The sequence below is a fragment of the Poecile atricapillus genome, chromosome 3 (genome assembly GCF_030490865.1).
Source record: "Poecile atricapillus isolate bPoeAtr1 chromosome 3, bPoeAtr1.hap1, whole genome shotgun sequence".
Lineage (NCBI taxonomy): Eukaryota > Metazoa > Chordata > Aves > Passeriformes > Paridae > Poecile > Poecile atricapillus.
Genome location: NC_081251.1, coordinates 107058184 through 107076568, shown reverse-complemented (window position 1 = coordinate 107076568; position 18385 = coordinate 107058184). Strand labels below are relative to the sequence as shown.

General features: G+C 40.7%; 1 protein-coding gene across 3 annotated transcripts in view; it reads left to right on the top strand.

The window, feature by feature from the left end:
* PELI1 (pellino E3 ubiquitin protein ligase 1) overlaps positions 1-16648 on the top strand; it is a 43058-nt gene extending 26410 nt beyond the window's left edge. For all 3 annotated transcript variants that reach the window (XM_058835295.1, XM_058835294.1, XM_058835296.1), the window contains 6 exons: positions 8624-8768; positions 9011-9140; positions 10672-10773; positions 12761-12958; positions 13075-13263; positions 14240-16648. In XM_058835295.1, coding sequence (XP_058691278.1) covers positions 8698-8768; positions 9011-9140; positions 10672-10773; positions 12761-12958; positions 13075-13263; positions 14240-14806 — 1257 coding nt within the window. In that variant the 5' untranslated portion in view covers positions 8624-8697 and the 3' untranslated portion in view covers positions 14807-16648. The remainder of the gene's footprint in view (positions 1-8623; positions 8769-9010; positions 9141-10671; positions 10774-12760; positions 12959-13074; positions 13264-14239) is intronic.
* Positions 16649-18385: the final 1737 nt, after the last annotated feature.

The window sequence follows — 18385 nt, the reverse complement described above, 5'->3', positions numbered from 1 at the left end:
TTAAGGTAATAATGTGTAATTTGTCTGAAGCAGGGGAGAGGATAATGTTAAAGGTTTCTAACTGTAGAGTTCTCTACAGCAGAACTATACTTCTGTACTCGTATTGTACAGAGGATTTTTCTTTTCTTTTTGTACTTTTGCAAGGCACTCTCTAAAGATACAAATAGGTATGCTGTGACAGAGGAACACCTGATGTTCTCCTAGCATGCCTCTATGTAGTATTATTTTATGGCTTTTTCATACAGGTTACAGGTTACAAATAAACTTCATTTGATAATCTGAATGAAATGAAAATGAAATCAAAACTATTTTTTTCAGCATAGTTCATACTAGGAGGCAAAGTGCAAGTGTAGCCAGAACTTCATGGAGAAAGCTGCAAATTAATCTTCTGAAGTAGCTTGGTGAGTAACACTGACAGGTAGCTCAGGTGATGGAGCAAGGACAAGCTGTGGTGTTCAGCCCTCGCGCCGGAGGGGCTGAGCCCTGTGCGAGGCTCCACGTGTTGTCACCGCTATATCCGAAAGGTGACGTGGAGGAGATGGGGGGCAAGGGGGTTCAGGCTGTGTGTAAATGGAGCAGGTTAACTGGTGAAGAACTTTCTCAGCTAATTAAGGATACAGATAATATTGCAGTGACAGCTTTAAAATAGACACCTTGTGCTAAAAGACAAATGTTTTTGGCTTCCCACACGCAGTCTGAATTACATCATTTATAACCCGTAGGAGGTTATCGTGGTTTCCTCAGAGGAGGATCAGCTGCTACTTTTCATAACTGAAAAAAATTCTGGATTATTTCTTTTTCCAAGGGAATATTTTCAGAATTGATTTTTGTCGGTCTGTTGGAGTGGATCATTATTGATTACATAAATCTTCCAGGTTTAATACACCCAACCACATTCACATGTCATCAGTAGCAGTTCAGAATAAGAGAACTGAAGTTAGCAGAGGTCTGATTGAAATCAGGCCCCTGTGCTTAGATAGTTTGGGTTTTTAGTCTTCTGAAGAGGAATGCTGTTTTTGAGTACTATCATAAAGCACAGATTTTCATATAGGTGTCTATAATAGAAGTCCTGTTCTAAAACACTACCCTTGCTCATTGAGCAAGGTTCCTTGTCCTCAAGGCACTGTTCCTGTCTTTCCTGAGATTACTGAGAACTTCTCAGACTTGCTTCTGAGGCTGGAACAGAACTTGAAGCAGAATGCTAGATGCCAATTCAATCAAAACTGCTGTTTCTTAGATTCAACAAAATTAGCTGTGGCCTTAGAGCAAAACAGTAGATTTTCTCTTGTCTGTCAAGTTAATGCCCCTTTCAAAGTGTCTACAGACAATGGTTTTTTGTGTGTGTATGTGCTCTGACTCTTGCATGACTTGTTTCTAGGATGACTAGCCCACTCATGGCAGGTGTCCATGGTAAAAAGATGCTTTCTTTCTGTTTATGACAATGAAAAACTTCTCTATTGAGATTTTACAGATGTTCTCAAGGCATAGTAGTAGATAGCTGTTGCATTGGTTTATGCTTGGTGTCCTGTGCAGGATTAGCTCCCTGCTCATTTCAGAGCTTGGCCTCATTGTCTTGTTTTTGATGTCTTGTTTTTGTCTTGCTTTCCTATCATAAGACACTTGTGTGTGTATAGTGGATGACTAAGCTTATTCTGAGTTACAAAGGAAAAGGTGTACAGTACGGACTAAGGAAATAATAAACCATACTGAGGCAAAAGACTGGACTGATACTGCACACTCCCAAGGCTTATTCTTAGGGATTTTTCATGCTGAAAAAATCCCTTTTCTATGAATAAGAAAACAAATTTTCCTTCCTTAGAAAGGTAGTGTATGGCTATTGATTTAAAGTGATAGGCATTTAAGTTGCACTATATATGCATCACTATACCCTCCTGTGCATCTGTAGTGAAGGATGCAAGCTGTATACAGGATGTAGCTAATCTCAAAAGTGGAGTCTAAAACCTGCTGATGTTAAAATGGTGCAGGTGTGTGTGGGAAGGAAACGTGAGCTTGTTTTTAACTGGAAACTGGGAGAAGTGTTAAAACCATGGTTGATAAACATGTTCTTTTTACCCAGTGATCACTTCAGTAAAAACTATTTAAATACATGCTTACAAAACAATTCATAGGAAAAACAGTTAAAGGAGAAAAATTTTCCAGTGGTGAAAGTTACTTCATTCATCACTTAGAAGAAATTGATTTTTCAACCTTTGTCTCGGCTTTCAGAAACATGGTGATGAGAGGAGCTGACTCCTTGTTGCTTGCACCAGTGTTGATCAGTAACATTATTGATATTTTTTGTGAAACCTGGCAACCTGGGCTTGGTGGGAACACATACTCAAACATGTAGTCAGTCTATTGGGAATTACTGTGGGGCTTTGGGTTGTTTTTTTCATCTTTCTTTCTTACTTTTTTTTTTCCTTCTCTCTTTACTTATTGCCGCCTTCTCCTTCCATGCTTGCAAATATCTTCATCTTGAGAGACTAGTATTCTGTACAGCTTGTTAGTGTCTCACAGTGACTTTAACTTTAGTATTCTGGTTGTTTAAATCTGAAAATCAAGATTTTTCCTTTGAAGTGGTGAGATGTAACCATAGAAGAGAATATGCAGTGCTGAAATACTGTATGTATATTCAGAGAATGTTGGTTTCTGATCTTGCAGTCGCAGGAGACTTACCTAGTGGGAACTGGAGTGATAAAGAGCTTAAATGTGTAGGTGGATGTTGGCAAACTTGGGTCCTACTTGTGTATTGTCAGGTATTGTCACACTATTCAATGTGAATTGTTTGTTTGCAGCATGGAGTTTTAAATCCAAGTAAAGCTGTAGACACTAACCTGTAAATCCTGAGGGATAAGGATAAAATCTTGTTTCAGTGGTAATGGAGTTACTTATAATTTCTGTCTAACTGGTCAAAAGTGCACCTAAAGTGCATATTCTAGTTGCTTGATAGAATTGTGTCATCTTCCTTAAATTAATTGTATTCCTGGAATAATTTAGACTGGAAGGTTGTCTGGTTCAGTCCCTGGACTCAGAATGGGACTGGACTGCCTTTGATCAAGCTGTTCAGGGCCACATGCAGCTGATCTCCAAGGATGGAGATCTCATAGCCTCTGTGGATTGAGGGTTTTTCCCTCCCATATTAGCTAATCAGGATTTTCTGTGTTGTGTCTTGTTTGTTGCCTCTTGTTCTGTCCCTGTTACTTCTCAAAAGGACTAGATTCCATTTTGTCCCTATTCCCTGTGGTATAGCACAGAATTTCTGAGGGAAGAGCTGGATGTGAGAATTGCAAGGATAGTCAGTGCAGAACTGCAAATAGTGAAAAAAAAATAAAAACACTGACAGATAAAATGTCTTGTGCTTTATTTCTAAAAGAAAAAAAAAATCCAAACATTAAAATATGTTGATATAGAACATAAATATAATATAAAAAGGGAGGGGAAAATTCCCATTTTTTGCGTCTGAATCAGCATATTTTTATTTTAATATATCCACTGACAGAGGACTTCTTTCTATACTATGAAAGTGGTTTTCTATGCAGTATTTTAGAAAAGGGCTAGTCTGGCACTAGCTACAGTTGCTAGCAGCCTATAATGCTGGCTCTGTGTTTAGAAAATGACGGTAATTTATTACAAAGAGACTTTTATTCTAGTATTTTTAGCTTGCAGCCGAGTGTTTAATGAATCTCTGCTTGGGCTCATTGAATTTATGTTCTCCCCTCCCCCACCCCAATTTAACCATTAAGATACTGCTGTTCTTGCTGCAATTCCAGAAGCTGTGCTTGGTCTACAAAATAGCAAACTTAATTCACAAGGTGTTGTGCCTTACTCAAACAAAATCTGAAGACTTGCTGAAGCAAGTAAAGACTAGTTGTGAGTCTCATGACCAGGAGAGGCAGCTGAATGGTTGCAGGTGACTGGTTAAGCTAGAGCTGATATTTCAAAACCAACTGAAATTAATCTGTCTCTGTCGCCCATGGAAAATGATGTGCTCAATGAAAGTTAGCTCTTAACCTCACATACTCTGAAGTGCTGTATGGGAGGTCTTCCCAGGGGATAGTCTGGATGCAGGGACCAGTGTTTGCATGAGACAGGAGAGACTGTGATAGGACTTTTCCTTCTACTGGAATGGAGTCAGAAATCTGTGGCTTGTTTTCTCAGCTATAGCAGTCTTCTTTGAAATACTCACTAAGTGAAGTACACACTTCAGTGAGTACTAGAGAGCAGGAAGGTCTGTAAGAAACCAGACTTACTTTCCTCAAACAAATTTTAAATACTTTTCTCAGCTCAGTTGTCACTTTGCAGTCCTTCAAAACAGTTGCATGTGAGCATTGAGCTTTCTGCTGCCCCCAGAGGAACCAGTGTTAAGAATAAAAAGGTATTACCTGTTGATGAGTTCTTCCTGTTCCAGTTTCCTATTTTTGATACTGAAGGATTTTAACTGCTACCCATTGTGGTCTGGGGCTAACCACAAACAGTTGTGCCTGCCTTTAGCCATGGGAGTTGTTTTACTCTCAAAATCTTTTCAAATCCATAATACAGGACTGTGCAAAGGTAAGCATTTTCAGGCTTCAGTCTCTTCTCTTTGGCAGAAGCAGAGATCTTGACGTGAAATGTTTGCTGCTGCCACTTCTATGATTTTTGGAAGAACATTAGATGAGATGAGATCTTGTAATTGACATCTTATTCCTTATGAGTACTTGAAGGTACTTGGAGGAGTTTAGAAGAGTCGTGTTCAGAGCTTGCTCCATTGAAGCCTGTTCCACTGATGTCTGGAAACACTGCTGCAAAAAGCAGCAGAAATGTAATTTGCTTGTTTTGTTCAAACTGTTGGTTCCTTAGCTATATACTGGCCCTTCAGAGCCAAGCTGTCTTTTCAATTAGCCTTTTTGAAGAAAACTAGTACTCGTTTTGAAGAAAACTAGTACTTCAGGAATAAAAAACTGGTTAGGTTATACTACAAGAGAAGGCCCATTATATATTTTGGTGGATCCTTTTCTTCTACTCTGCGGTGTTCCTTCAAGTAAGTTCTTCACTCAGCTTTAAATGATCCATAAGCCTGCTTTGTTTCAGGAGTGGAGATGTTATCCCATGGAAGATTAGGCTCATCTTCACTGGGACAACACTTGAGTTTTATTTGGAGACATGAAATTTCCCTTGGGCTGATCTTCAGGACCTCACTGGAAGGATATAATTGATCTTTGTTATTTCTGGGAGCAAAAATATTTTCCTTTTGGGTACAGTGCAGCAGGCCAATCACACTGGAAGAGAAGTAGTGTGTATGTTGGACTGATTATTTTTTTAGGAGTGCTGAACTTGTATGTGCTTGAGTTAAGATAACCTGGGGGTGTAGCAGTTGTGAAAGTGGTGTGTGAAGCTCATAAAGGTTCTGAGATGCATTAGAAAAAAAATTAAGTTCAAATATTCTAGACAGACTTTTCAAAGTCTGATGATGAGTAGGGTGTGTTATTAATGATGGCTCTAGATGTCTAATGCTCAAGTCTTCCTGAAGTCTAGTAAGAAGTGGATTTCTGTCATGTGCAAAATAAACTTGAATGGATTTCTTTAAATGTAAAGCAAGAGAAAATGTTTTAAAGAGGAACTGAGCAATAGATGTGGGACATCTTTCCTTATACTCAGATTTTCTGTATAACTCCTGGTATTGCTGAAGTCTGTCCCTGGGAACTGCTGACCCCTTTTATCACTTCTGCACAGTTCTCTGGTCACTTGTGCAGGTAAAACATTAGAGTCTCCTTTCACTGTTCAGGTGTTATTTTCATGAGCCTTTGAAGTTGACTCAGACAGAGACATGTATTCTTATAGTTTTCCATTAAAAATGTTCACTTGGATAAATGGAGGAAGAGGAGAAGCTGCACCAAACCTGTTGTTGTACTAATGGCTAAAGTTATTTAAAATGTTTGCCTTCCCACTTTCTCTGAGTGAAAGGATTAGCTCTTTAACACAGTAATATAGGGTTATATTGTTCAAATCTTTGTTTACCGTGTCGTGGTGTTTCCTAGTCCTGTGCTGATTCATTACAGACACTGCTGTAGTTTCATGGCAGTATTTCTTGTGAGTTGTTAAATGTGAAGGCAGAGGACAACCATTGGCCAAGATTAAATTAGTTGTCTCTGAAGAAGATTGAATTGCAGGGAAGGGGCTGTTAAGGAGATTAGTATGCAAGCAGAAAATAAGTTATCCATGTGGGGAGGACATGAGAAGATGAGCTCTTCCAGAAGACATTTGTGCAAGCAAATAAAATGCAAGATCTTAAAATAAAACAAGAAATGCTGAAGTTGATTGTAAAAATAATTCATAGAAAATATATCCTTATTTTTATATACAGAGAAATCATGAAGATTTATACTCCATAAGTAGAAATACTTCAGAAGGGAAATGAGTCTAAAGAACTAAGCACTATGAAACACTAGGATCCATATAGTTCAGTATTAATGTCAGTAAAACTGCCCTGAGGTGTGTTCACAGGCACAGTTTCACGTGTGGTGCTCCGAAGCAGGGGGTGGTGCCAGGAGGCAAGGAGGGTCCTGGAATGAAAATTATGAACACAGTTAATGTTGTGGGGCTCTCTTTATCAAATGGGGCATTCTTCACTTCAATGTGTTGTGACTACTGCCATCATTCAAGGTCACATTTTCATGTGATAAGTTTGCTTTAGTGTCTTCATTTTAGAATTCTAAAGGCAAAACCTACAACAATGAGTAAGTTGACAATCCCAGGGGAGTTACTGCTACACTTGGGTCAGCAATCCAGAAATGCTTTGGAGCATCCTTGACTCTCTCCTGTGCCAATGCCACTGTTCCTGTGTGACAGGGTGAGACTGTTGGATCAGTAAAATTCACTTTCAGCACCAGCTGAGTGATGGGTACCCTAAGGCTTGAACCAGGACAGCTGCTGAGTGAAAGTGCTTGCTGCTTCCCAGGCAGCAGAAATAGCTTGGTGTCACTGTTCTGGAGATGGGACACAGGCATGTCACAGCAGTGTCTTTAAATGTATTAAAGGCTTATTGCAATGTGCTTATCTCTCAGTGGGTCAGGGTACTGTTGTAATATTGTGTGTGCTAGCCACTAAGACAAGCTGCAGTTAACTTGTTTCAAGCACTATGAAATCTACAGTACTCAGACTTGAAAAAAAGAGATTTGGAAAATAATGAGAAATGAAAGGAGAAATTGAAAGATTTCTATTTATTTTCCTGGTTGTGTTCTGCAGGCATCATAGCAAATGCTTTGGGGACAATGTGATGTCTTTGCCTGTATTAATGAGAAGCCCTCCCAAATATGTGGAATAGCATGAAGGAGCAAAGTGGCGATTTTAGAGAGCACTGTGAGCTGATTGCAGATGGCAATCAACATATGCATGCTGAATAAGAGCTTGTAGATTTGAGAAAACATGTTGAAGGCCAAGCTTCTCTGTGGAGGAGCAAAGACTGGGAGAGGGTGTAGAGATAAGGTCAGTAAAGGGATATTTGCATCAGCTTCTGAACAAATGTGAACAGGCTGTCAAGCACTGCCACATCCTTTTCTTTGTTCTTACAACATAACATGGGGATAGATAAAATCTGCATGATGACATCTCTTCTGCTAATAATCACGGTCTAGTCAAGGTGGAAGAAAGTGGAGATACAGCACTGTAGTTGTGATCAAAGTTGATGACAGGATTCAAAAAGTGCTGTGTGGGTCAAAAAGTGCATTTGCACAGAAGGCAGAATGTTAACCATCAGTACCAAAAAAGGTTAGCAGCTCTTGGAGTTGGTATGAAAACTCACCTGAAAGGACCAAGGGAATGTTCTTATTTCTGTTAAAGAAAGCCTCAAACAGGCTCTCATTAGCTTTATTCTTTATCAAGCACTTTATCAAGTGCTCTGCTGGATAGGCTTTCTCTAGAGAAAGGTCAGACATGAGCTGCATGGGTCAAAAGTGTCTGGAAATGCTACTAATGAGAAGCTGTAAAAAATATAATATGAACTGTTCCTCAAAGCGAAAGTCTGAGTGAAAAATGCACTTCAGGACTGTTTTCATTAGGGGTTACATGGAATTCCCTCAGGAAATCTCTTTAAAACAGATGTTTATATCTCTTCTGTCTCTGGCTAAACATGAGAGATCACATTGCACACCCTAAACTTTTATGGTAGGCTCAATATCTAATTGTCATACAACTTCCTTCCATATGCAAATCCAGAAACTTCTTGGAAAGCTCTGAATTAGACACTTCTGAAAACTTCTGCCTCTGCAGCTAATGGGCTGGTCTTGATTTGTGTTTTTTTTTCTTTAAATTTAATGCCTATCTGGCTTTATTTTTCAACAGCTGAATGAAATATAATAAATGAAGCTATGTGTCATTTATTGTAAAAACTAGCATGGAGGAAAACAAGTGTGGATGTTTTAAGGCCATAGTGCAATTTTCTAAACTAATTTTTTGGTGATCTGTCAGTTCTTCAAGGCAATTCAGTCTTAATTTGTGTGGTTTTATATATATATATGTTTTTAAAAATTATTTCAGGCAAAACCAAAATGAAACGTTGTACCTAAGGTATCAGATTGGTGTGCAAGTTTGTGTAATTGGAGTAGAGTATTTTCTCTTACACTTAATTTTGGTTTTATTTTTACAGGAAATAATGAAAAAAGTGTGCCACAACTCTTGATCAGAGACCTGACGTTTGAGAAGAAGTCATTAGCTAAGCTCATGTTTTCTCCTGATCAAGAAAATCATCCATCAAAAGCACCAGTCAAATATGGTGAATTGATTGTATTGGGGTAAGTGTTTGTGTGTAAGAGTCTGATGGTTTTCTGCACTGCAATCCTTTGGGCATGTTTCAATATTGTGTTAATCAATTCTTGGATTTAAATGTGATTAATTGAAAATCTGTAATTAGTAACACTATACTAATTGAGAATACCTGGTGCTTGGAATGAAAGTTCTTGTGGGTCTGTGTCTCATGAGAAACTAGGTAATACACAAATGATTGATTTTGTTCTTTTTCTGTGCTTTTTGATAGGTACAATGGGTCTCTCCCAAATGGAGATAGAGGAAGAAGAAAAAGTAGGTTTGCTTTATTTAAAAGGCCCAAGGCAAATGGGGTGAAACCCAGCACTGTGCACATTGCCTGTACCCCTCAAGCAGCAAAGGTAGGCTCCATTTCTCCCTTCAAGTATGTCTGATTTCTCCTTGTGCCATATAAAGAACTGTTAGGAAATGGTTTAAACAGCATAAATATCTGACTAGGAAAGGAATGGTTTGTGTTTATCCAAAGTTTTTTAGTACCTGTCAGGGTTAGCGAAAAAACAATTCAGCAAAGAAGACTGGGGGTGCATAGTCCTTGCCATGGCCAGGGGAAAAAAAAATAGTTTTGAAGCATGAATGCTCTGGGCACAGGCTAGTTATATAAAAAACTTCGTATTCTGTTTTCCTTCCAAACTTAGTACAGATATCTGTTCTCGACTTTGTGGTTTTGCACTCACTCTGCTTCAGGACTAACTTTGTTTGGTGTGCAGCTGACTTTTAAATGATCTTTTGCCAAAGCTCCACATGCACTTGGTGCTCCATCCAGTGGGTAGGAATTCCACAGGGATCAGGACAGGTGGGTTTTGCAGGGCATGTTTCAGAGGGCTTGTAATCAGAGTTCCCATTAAGAAGCAGAAAAGGAAGGGCTTAGGCCCTGAAGTTGAACTGTATTTCATGTCAAAACTTAACACATCATAGTTAAGGTATTACTGTGAAATATTGTGGCTATTCAAGTGTGTGTGCAATTGTGTTCAATAACTAATGGAGCATTTCTACTAAAACAATGGAATTTCAGGATGCTTAGTGGTTGTTTAGAAACTTCAGTGACAAGATCAGGTCTTTAAACAAATCTGGTAGTGTTAAGTGTTTGACTCCCAGAATACCTTGACACCTAAGGATCTTGATTCTAAATTCAGGGAACGCTATCAAGTATTCTGAAATCAGAAGCATTTTTCTACTGAAATTCTTGTAATAGAGCTACATTTGTAGCTCTGTGAAAATAATTATGTATTTTTGCAAATTTTTTATGGTCTGGTAAGTGCTGTTTAGCAGCACTTTTAGAAGTGTTTTTTAGTTCTTAGAAGGTAATTGCAGAATGAACATCTAGACTAACAAACCTTTGCTACAACTTCTGCAACCTATGTTGAGTTTCCATTTTTTAATCTATGTATCTTAAACCAGTCATTACTGATTTTAGTATTAACTCAAATCCTGTTTTTAGAATGCGGTCCCTAAGTTTTTGTCCTCATTTTGCTGTTAGCCAGGTTCACACTGAGATGGCCATGAAGGTGTTACATTCAGTTTTAGCCTTTGCATTTGGTTGTTTTGTCCTTTTGTGTTCAGGCCAATGTTGCTTTAACGCAAAATATGACTAATAATATGCCCTGGTAATGTTTATTTAGTTGCAGCATGTGGTGAAGAGACCAGTTTGGTCTGTTGCTGAATCAATCCTGCAGCTTTTTTTTAGTGGCCAGGACTGGGGTTTGTGGAGTTGAACTGCAGGTGTGTCATTAACAACCATCTGCCTTAATGCATTAAGTAGCACAAGAGGCTGGTGTGTATATATATATCTCTATCTATATTTAGGCTGCTTTGCTGCTGTACACTGTAGAATTATTGTGCACTGGTTCAATAATATTTGGTATTTTTCTATAGGCAATAAGTAATAAGGACCAACACAGCATATCTTACACTTTGTCTCGGGCCCAGACAGTAGTAGTTGAATATACTCATGACAGCAACACAGATATGTTCCAGGTACGTGAAGTAAATGTGTGTATTCTCATTTTTGGTAGTTTCAAACAAGGCATCATCTCAGCAGGCTTTTTCCTTCAGACCCAGAAGTTTGTGTGTGTCAGTTTCTGCACTCACTATTGAGAGCAATTTAATTCTGTTCATTCCAAAGGCTATCCTGTGAACAAGTGTGTGTGTCTATACATCTCTTTTAGTCTTGGGCAAAGGTGAAAGTTGGGGGGGTTTTGTGACTAATGCACAAGATTATGGTTTTGCCCTTGATTGCTGGTCTGCAAGTCACATAATCTGTCTCCTAGTCCCTCCTTGCAAAATGAAGAATAAAGGGCACCATTCTCTTTAAGCACTTGTAAATGCCAGAAGCAAAGTTCCAAAGGGATTTGGGATCAGCCAGTTGGAGACAGGGTAGAAGTACAGTGTGGAAACACAGGAAAGCTTTTGGCACAACTAATATGAAAAATACTCTGAACTTCATTAAGTAAACCCAGAAATGTCTAAAGCACTAGATAATGTGAAGAGAGGAGCCTCAGTGCTGATGATGGCAGTTCACAACTTTGCTGCAGTTCCTGTGTGTATGAGAAGGGACCACAAACACATCTGCAGCTGTGGTGTGCCCTCATATCTTATAATTGTTTCCTGTTTTTCTCAAAAGGAAGGGGTTTGTTTTGGGGTTCTTTTTAATGTGTGCTTTGTTCTCTCTGATTCCCAGACTCTGATCTTGGCGTAGCTTTTTTTTCCCCCTAGTTGTTGCCACTAGTTTATGGCAAGGAGTTTTGCTGTCACAGCATTTAGCTGTGACGCCACTGCAGGATCTAAGGAGGTGGCAGGTGTTGGGAAGTGGTGGAGGAAGCTGCTTTGCAACTGCAAATACTTACAACAGAGCAAAAGGACTGTAATGAAATCACTGCAGCATAAGCTGATGTCTGTGTGAGCGTTCTCTCTTCAGGCATGCTCTGGCATGTGCGCTGCTCTGAAATCGCCTCTGGCAGTCCCCGTGTACTCACGGGTTATCCTACCTAAGAAGCAGTAGAAAAATAAATTCTGACAAAGCAGTTTTACTCTCATGAAAGCTCCCCTGCCCTCACCAAAAAAACACCTCAAGCTTTTGGGTCTCTTGCTCAGCAGTTAATCAGTCTTAATATAGCCACCTTTTTTCAAAGACCGAGAGCTCTGGAAGTGAGAGTAGTAGTGTGTAAGGGGCCTTTAAACCGAACTATGTGAATGTTTGGGAAAGGATTATTAGTTTTCTTCTTTGCAAGGAAAAGTACAAGATGAGTTGACTGGAAAAGCAGGGATGCCTGTGCAGTTCTATCAAACTCAGTACAGTTGTGTGGGACTGCAAAACTCATAGTTCCCTGCAGCCAGAAAAGGAGGTACAGCTACCAGGAAAAGCTGATTGTACGCAGATGTTACATTCTTGTGTTCTGAATGTGTAAATGTAGCCCCTCTCCACCACAACCACCTGGTACCTGGCCTTTCACAAAAGCTTTGCTGCTTCTCAGTGCCTGCCAGAGCTGAAGAGACAGCTCATGTAATCTGATTTTCAAACATCTATACATTGACTTAGTCTGGCACCATTCAGAATGTTCTGGGCAATAAAAAGTGACTGCATGTCAGTGTTCTTCCCTCTAACTGCTGTTCCCTGGCTGTTTTGGTGCCCCTGCAGCTGGTCTGCCTGACCTGAGTGTAACCTCTCTGATGAAAAGGCCTTCAATGGGAAATCATCTCAGAACTGACTTAATTACATCATTTTATTTCTCCTTCCTTCATTTGGCTGTACCCAGCTTTCAGAGTAACTTTGATCTTTTGGAGGCAGAAAAATTCATCAATTCAGATGAAGCTTTAGAAACCTAAATTAATAGACTGGTGGACAGGAATGCTTTAAACTGTAATGTTTTTTGTATCATTGCTTTTAATTGCTTTGAATTTGAATAGTCCTAGACCCAAAGACAAACCTCTGACCAGTTTTTTGTTTTTTTAAATGCTTTTCCAGATTGGTCGGTCAACGGAGAGTCCAATAGACTTTGTAGTAACAGATACAGTTCCTGGGAGTCAGAGTAATTCGGATACACAATCTGTGCAGAGCACAATATCAAGGTTTGCCTGCAGAATCATATGTGAACGTAACCCTCCCTTTACAGCAAGAATATATGCTGCAGGATTTGACTCCTCAAAAAACATTTTTCTTGGGGTAAGGGAATTTTTTTCTTTTTTACACTGAAAGCTAAGTGCAGGTTTATTTTTTAAACTAATTCAAAACTCCACTTCAGCCAAATTAAAGGTTCTCATTGATGTGATTTCTTTTAGGAGAAAGCTGCAAAATGGAAGACATCAGATGGGCAAATGGATGGACTAACAACAAATGGAGTTCTTGTTATGCACCCTCGTAATGGATTCACAGAAGACTCCAAGCCAGGGGTGTGGAGAGAGATTTCTGTGTGTGGGAATGTGTTCAGCCTCCGTGAAACCAGATCAGCTCAACAGAGGGGAAAAATGGTGAGAGGAGTGACCAGTATTTTATGCAACCTGTTTAAAATGGTGCTGCCATAAGAGCTACAGTTTGGGCACAGAGCTGGAATCTGCTGGAATTCCATGCAGTTGTCACCTCTGCAGTTAGTTGCACTGCTTTTTATGTGTCTGTGTGCACAAAAGTGTCTTGCTCAACGTTAATAACTGACTGAGTTTATCTGCAAACTAGTACTTCATTGCACATCTAGGCTGCTCTCCTAAATAGAGCTCCCAATCTACTCTGTATTTCTGCAAACTCTCCTAGGCCGCTGCACGTTCTACAAGTATTTTCCTGTTTCTCCCTTGTGAGTTTATGCTTTTAGGTTTTCCCACTTTTCCTTTTTTATAGAATAATGAAGAATAGTTATAATTTTATTGGTATTCATTTCCATGTTGGCATTCTGAGTTTTCTCTCTTCCTCTTGTTTCCAAAGCTTTGGGGACATTTCCTGGAGATATTTGGGTTTGGTGTGACTTGGGATGTTTCATCAAAAAGAAATGCTACATTGCACAATTTAACTGGCATATTTAGCTAGAAGTGCTAATGGGATGAGGGGAAAGCCATATGTAAAGGGGTGTTTTAAGAAAACAGTCTAAAATATGATGGAGAACTAAAACAGTCTTGTGATACTCCTTGAGGAATTTCAAGTAACATAGTTGGGAGCGCTATAGGGATGGAATAGGGAGCTGTTGCGATGGGAGAGGAGCTTTTCTTGACTCACTGTGGTCTATTTTAATGCACACATTAATCTCTTAAGGTGTTGGGATGGGGTTTTTCCAAAAAATAAAAAAAAATAGGCAGAGAGAAGCTGATACTGGGCTCTCTGTGGGTGTCTTGTGGAGACAGTCAGAAGCTGCTTGAAAGTTTGATGGCTCTTCCAGGCAGATCTGTATTGTGGAAGTGCACGTTGTTACTCTTCAGAGACCCTTGGGTGACGGCTGTCTGTGTCTGTGTCCATGTGAAGGTTGAGAACGAGACGAACCAGCTGCAGGACGGCTCCCTGATCGACCTGTGCGGGGCGACGCTGCTGTGGCGCACGGCCGAGGGGCTCTCGCGCACGCCGACCGTCAAGCACCTGGAGGCTCTGAGGCAGGAGATCAACGCAGCCAGGCCCCAGTGCCCCGTGGGCTTCAACACCCTGGCCTTCCCCAGCATGAAGAGAAAAGATGTCGTAGATGAAAAGCAGCCGTGGGTGTACCTGAACTGCGGCCACGTGCACGGCTACCACAACTGGGGGAACAAAGAGGAGAGGGACGGCAAGGACCGCGAGTGCCCCATGTGCCGCTCCGTTGGCCCCTACGTGCCTCTGTGGCTCGGGTGTGAAGCGGGATTTTATGTGGATGCCGGACCTCCAACTCATGCATTCAGCCCGTGTGGACACGTGTGCTCAGAAAAGACAACTGCATATTGGTCCCAAATTCCTCTTCCTCATGGTACTCACACTTTTCACGCAGCCTGTCCCTTCTGTGCGCATCAGCTGGCTGGTGAGCAGGGTTACATCAGGCTCATTTTCCAAGGGCCTCTCGACTAACACAGGTGTTCCCAAGGACTGCAGTAAACTGATAAGCTAAGCGATTCTCATTTTTAAACCAACTGTTTTTCGTATTCTCTGGGCTTTGCTGGTTTGCATTAAGATGAAGAATTTTTTGGTTTTTTTAAATCCCTCTTTATTGAGAAAAGTCTGGAAATAGAAGAAATGGGGGGAGAAGGGGGAGACATCCTGCTTTTTTTAGTTAATAACTACTTCTGAAGAGGTGAAGAAAGTGTTGTAGAGTGAACTTCAATGCCTTCGGTTTAATGTTTTTTGAATCACATGCCCACAGTGTTTGAAAGGTGTTTCATTCTTTTTGTATATGGAGGGTAAATAGTTCAAAGAACATTAGTTTACAGCTTGGATGCAAACATTGTAAAATATAACATGTATATTAACTCTTTTCTATTTATCTTTATTACTGAAAATATTTAGAATGTTTAGAGAGTAGCATGGTCATAGTGTGTTACATCCAGCAATTGGATGTGTAGAGTAGTTCTGGATGGAGAAGAACGTGGGATGAAAACGGTAGAAAAATCTTTTAATCTAAAATACTGAGTTCTTAGAATAGTTAAAATGCTTTTTAAACAAAGCTAATGCAAATTATGATGGTATAAAGTTGTGCTTTAACCGTGTTGAAAGGTAGCTAAGAAGGACTTCTTAAAATGTCTTTTTGGTAGGACTGTACTTAAGATCTGGTTATGAGGAGAATATTTACCAGACTCTTCGAATATGCAACTTAGTCTAGATTAAGGATTTTTTTCTCCCTTCACGCTAACACTTCTCTTTATTTAGCATTAGTGACATTTGTGAGGGTTTTTCCAGTGTTAAACATGAACAGACCAGAGAGATGAGGCTTGTTCTGTTCCTTGCTGTTTAGGGGTGGGGGAGGGACAAGGGGAGAGGTGGATGCCCGTGTGTGGGGAGCAGTTTGTGACTTGGCCACAGTCCCAGCGTGAGAGGGCTTTGTCAGCTGGATGCTGACAGGTGGGGGGAGCTCAGGCCTGGCCTTTGCCCCTTTGCCAGGTGCAGATGCTCATCTGGGCCACATGTGGAACAGAGGTGGAGCCTGGTAGCCAGGGGATGTGTACCCATGTCCCTGCATCCTCGGGCAGCTGGGCACAGCTGGCAGTCTGTTGGGAGAGCTGGGGCTGGGCTGGGCTCACACCCTCAGCGTCAGATGCTGCCGTGGGCTCTGGTTTCTGATCTCTCTGTGCTCTCCCCTTCCTCCTCCTCCTCCTTCCCCTCTGTATCTACCAGAAAAGACCAGTGCACTACATGCAGCTCTGCTGCCAGCCCACTGTGCTTCATGGCAACCTGACGATTTTAGGATTGATTTGAACTTTTTCGGCCAGCTTCGTACTTTTTTTTTTTTTAAATATGTACTGTATAATTGACAGTAACAAATTTCTGTACTTTATAGCAAAGCTTTCATTTTTCTTTTGAAGCTGTTCTAAAATTTTCTTTGTTTAAAGAGACCTGTGTTGCTTAGATGTCATGAATTACTTACTTTGACTGTCAATTCTTTCTCCATTTTTAAAAAGAAATTATATATATTGTTTGGTTCACTCAGGAAATGCATGTGTCAGGAAACCTGTACTATAAGTTGAGTTAGCTGTCATGGACAAGTAACTGCTGTTACTCCCTTTCCATAGAAATATAACTGATTTTTGACATTTTCCAGATTATATGCATTAAGTAATGAAACTTATGCAGCAAGAAATCCCTGTATTGTAGTTGTTCTAATCATCTTATTCAAACTATAGTATACTGTAGTTTTAATTTTTATTTGCAAATTAATTTATTTAAACTACGTGAGTAAACACTTTTCAAAAACAGAAATTCTGGGACTCTGGCTTTGTTTCCAAGAGATGGGAAAGGTGGCTGGGGGTGGCCCTTCAGTTGTCACCTCAGGTGTCTCTCTGTTCTGCACATGTGGATTAAGAGCACAGAGAAGCAGCAGCTGTAAAGACTTTGGATGTTTTCCCTGGTCATGGCTTTGAATGGCTCCTTTCAGATGTGTCCTCTCAATGTGTTTTATATTTAACCCTGTGTTAAAGGTGAGTTTGTTGTTTAAAAGACACAGTTAAATGAGTAAGTTACAAATACTCATATGTAAGCAAAAACTGAACTAAATGTATGGGCTCTTTGAAAATGACAAGAGCTCTTGATTCTATCTTCCACAAAGTCTAACTGACACTTCTCTGGTCCTGATCTTGTTGACTATAGGAACATGACTAAAGGACACGATGGCAGCTACAAAGCAGTATGAGTAACACAGAGCTGAACTGTGAGCACAGATGGAGCACAGGATGGTAGGAGGAATATGGGAAGTGGTGTTGGAGGCCCAGCTGGAGGCTGGTGTGGAGCCAGGGGTGCAGTTGGGTATATTTGGAACTACAGAGGGGAAGAAGAGGGTCATGCCCAACATGCAGCCCTTGTTAAGGCTCATCCCCATTTAAGATGATACATTATGCTTACACTGTACTTCTCTACCCCACTCCTTATCCCCCAAAAAAAGACATCCCAGACAAAGGTGTCTGAGCAGAACTGGCTGTGTCTCTGGGGAGTGTTAGGCTAAGGTCACTCTTCAGTCTGCCCCACATTCTGCTGTTTTGTACTTTTCTTCACCCAAGTTGCGCTTGTTAATCCCCTTTTTAGAAGGGCAGAACATGGACACTCAAACACTTGAGACAGGGAAATCCTACTGTCAAAGGCAGCATAGCAATGGTTGAGTAGTTTGAGGAGCAAGTTCCAACACCAACAACAGCACCTCTGACTCTGGTACCCTGTTTGAGTTTCCCCAGGCTTCTGTTCTTTGATAAACAATTGCAATAGTCCTCTGTAAATGGTAAAGTGATTAAAAGTACTCAAACAGATGACTGAAGCACTCTGAACTCTAAGGAAAATCCTTTTGAACAAATTTTGGTGCTGCAAGAGGTGGTACCTTGCTGGCTTCAAGACAATCACAGCTCCACTTGTGACAGCGTAAAGCAGCCCCTTGCAGCTGCAAAGACCAGCCCCAGGTGAACTCTGTGGCTTCCACCTGCTTTTAAAGGTTTGCTGGGCTGGCAAGAAGCATTGGTGGTGCAAGCAACAGATGGGACAGGACTATTCCCTGGGAGACCACTGCAGGTATAAGGAACTAATAAGGGAATAAATGGGAAAATGACATTAAGTGTAGGTACTTTTCTTAAAGTTCAGTGAAGCCCTGCAGAAGTGCCTCTGGAAATGAGCAGCCAGTCTTCTGGTTTGTGTGTGGCTGCCCTGTTCTGTGCAGTGCAATGTGTAAAGCAGGTGATTTAATGAACTAATTTGCCTTTCAGCTGTAGGAAATTGCATGGATTTAACACTGCTGGAAGGCAGCAGCTGGCTAATAAAGCCCTTTTGTTTTTTTCCCCAAAGCAGAAGTGGGGCAGCACAGGGTGCTGGCAGGAGCATGGACAGGAAGGTTGCTGTGACTTTCCTTGGGGAGAGCAGAGTGCTCTGGTTCTGTTGCTGACTCAGCCACTGGGTTGGAGCAGGAGTGCCTGGTGTGGCCCTGAGCAGTGTGGTGGTGTGGGCTGAGGATGAGGCCTT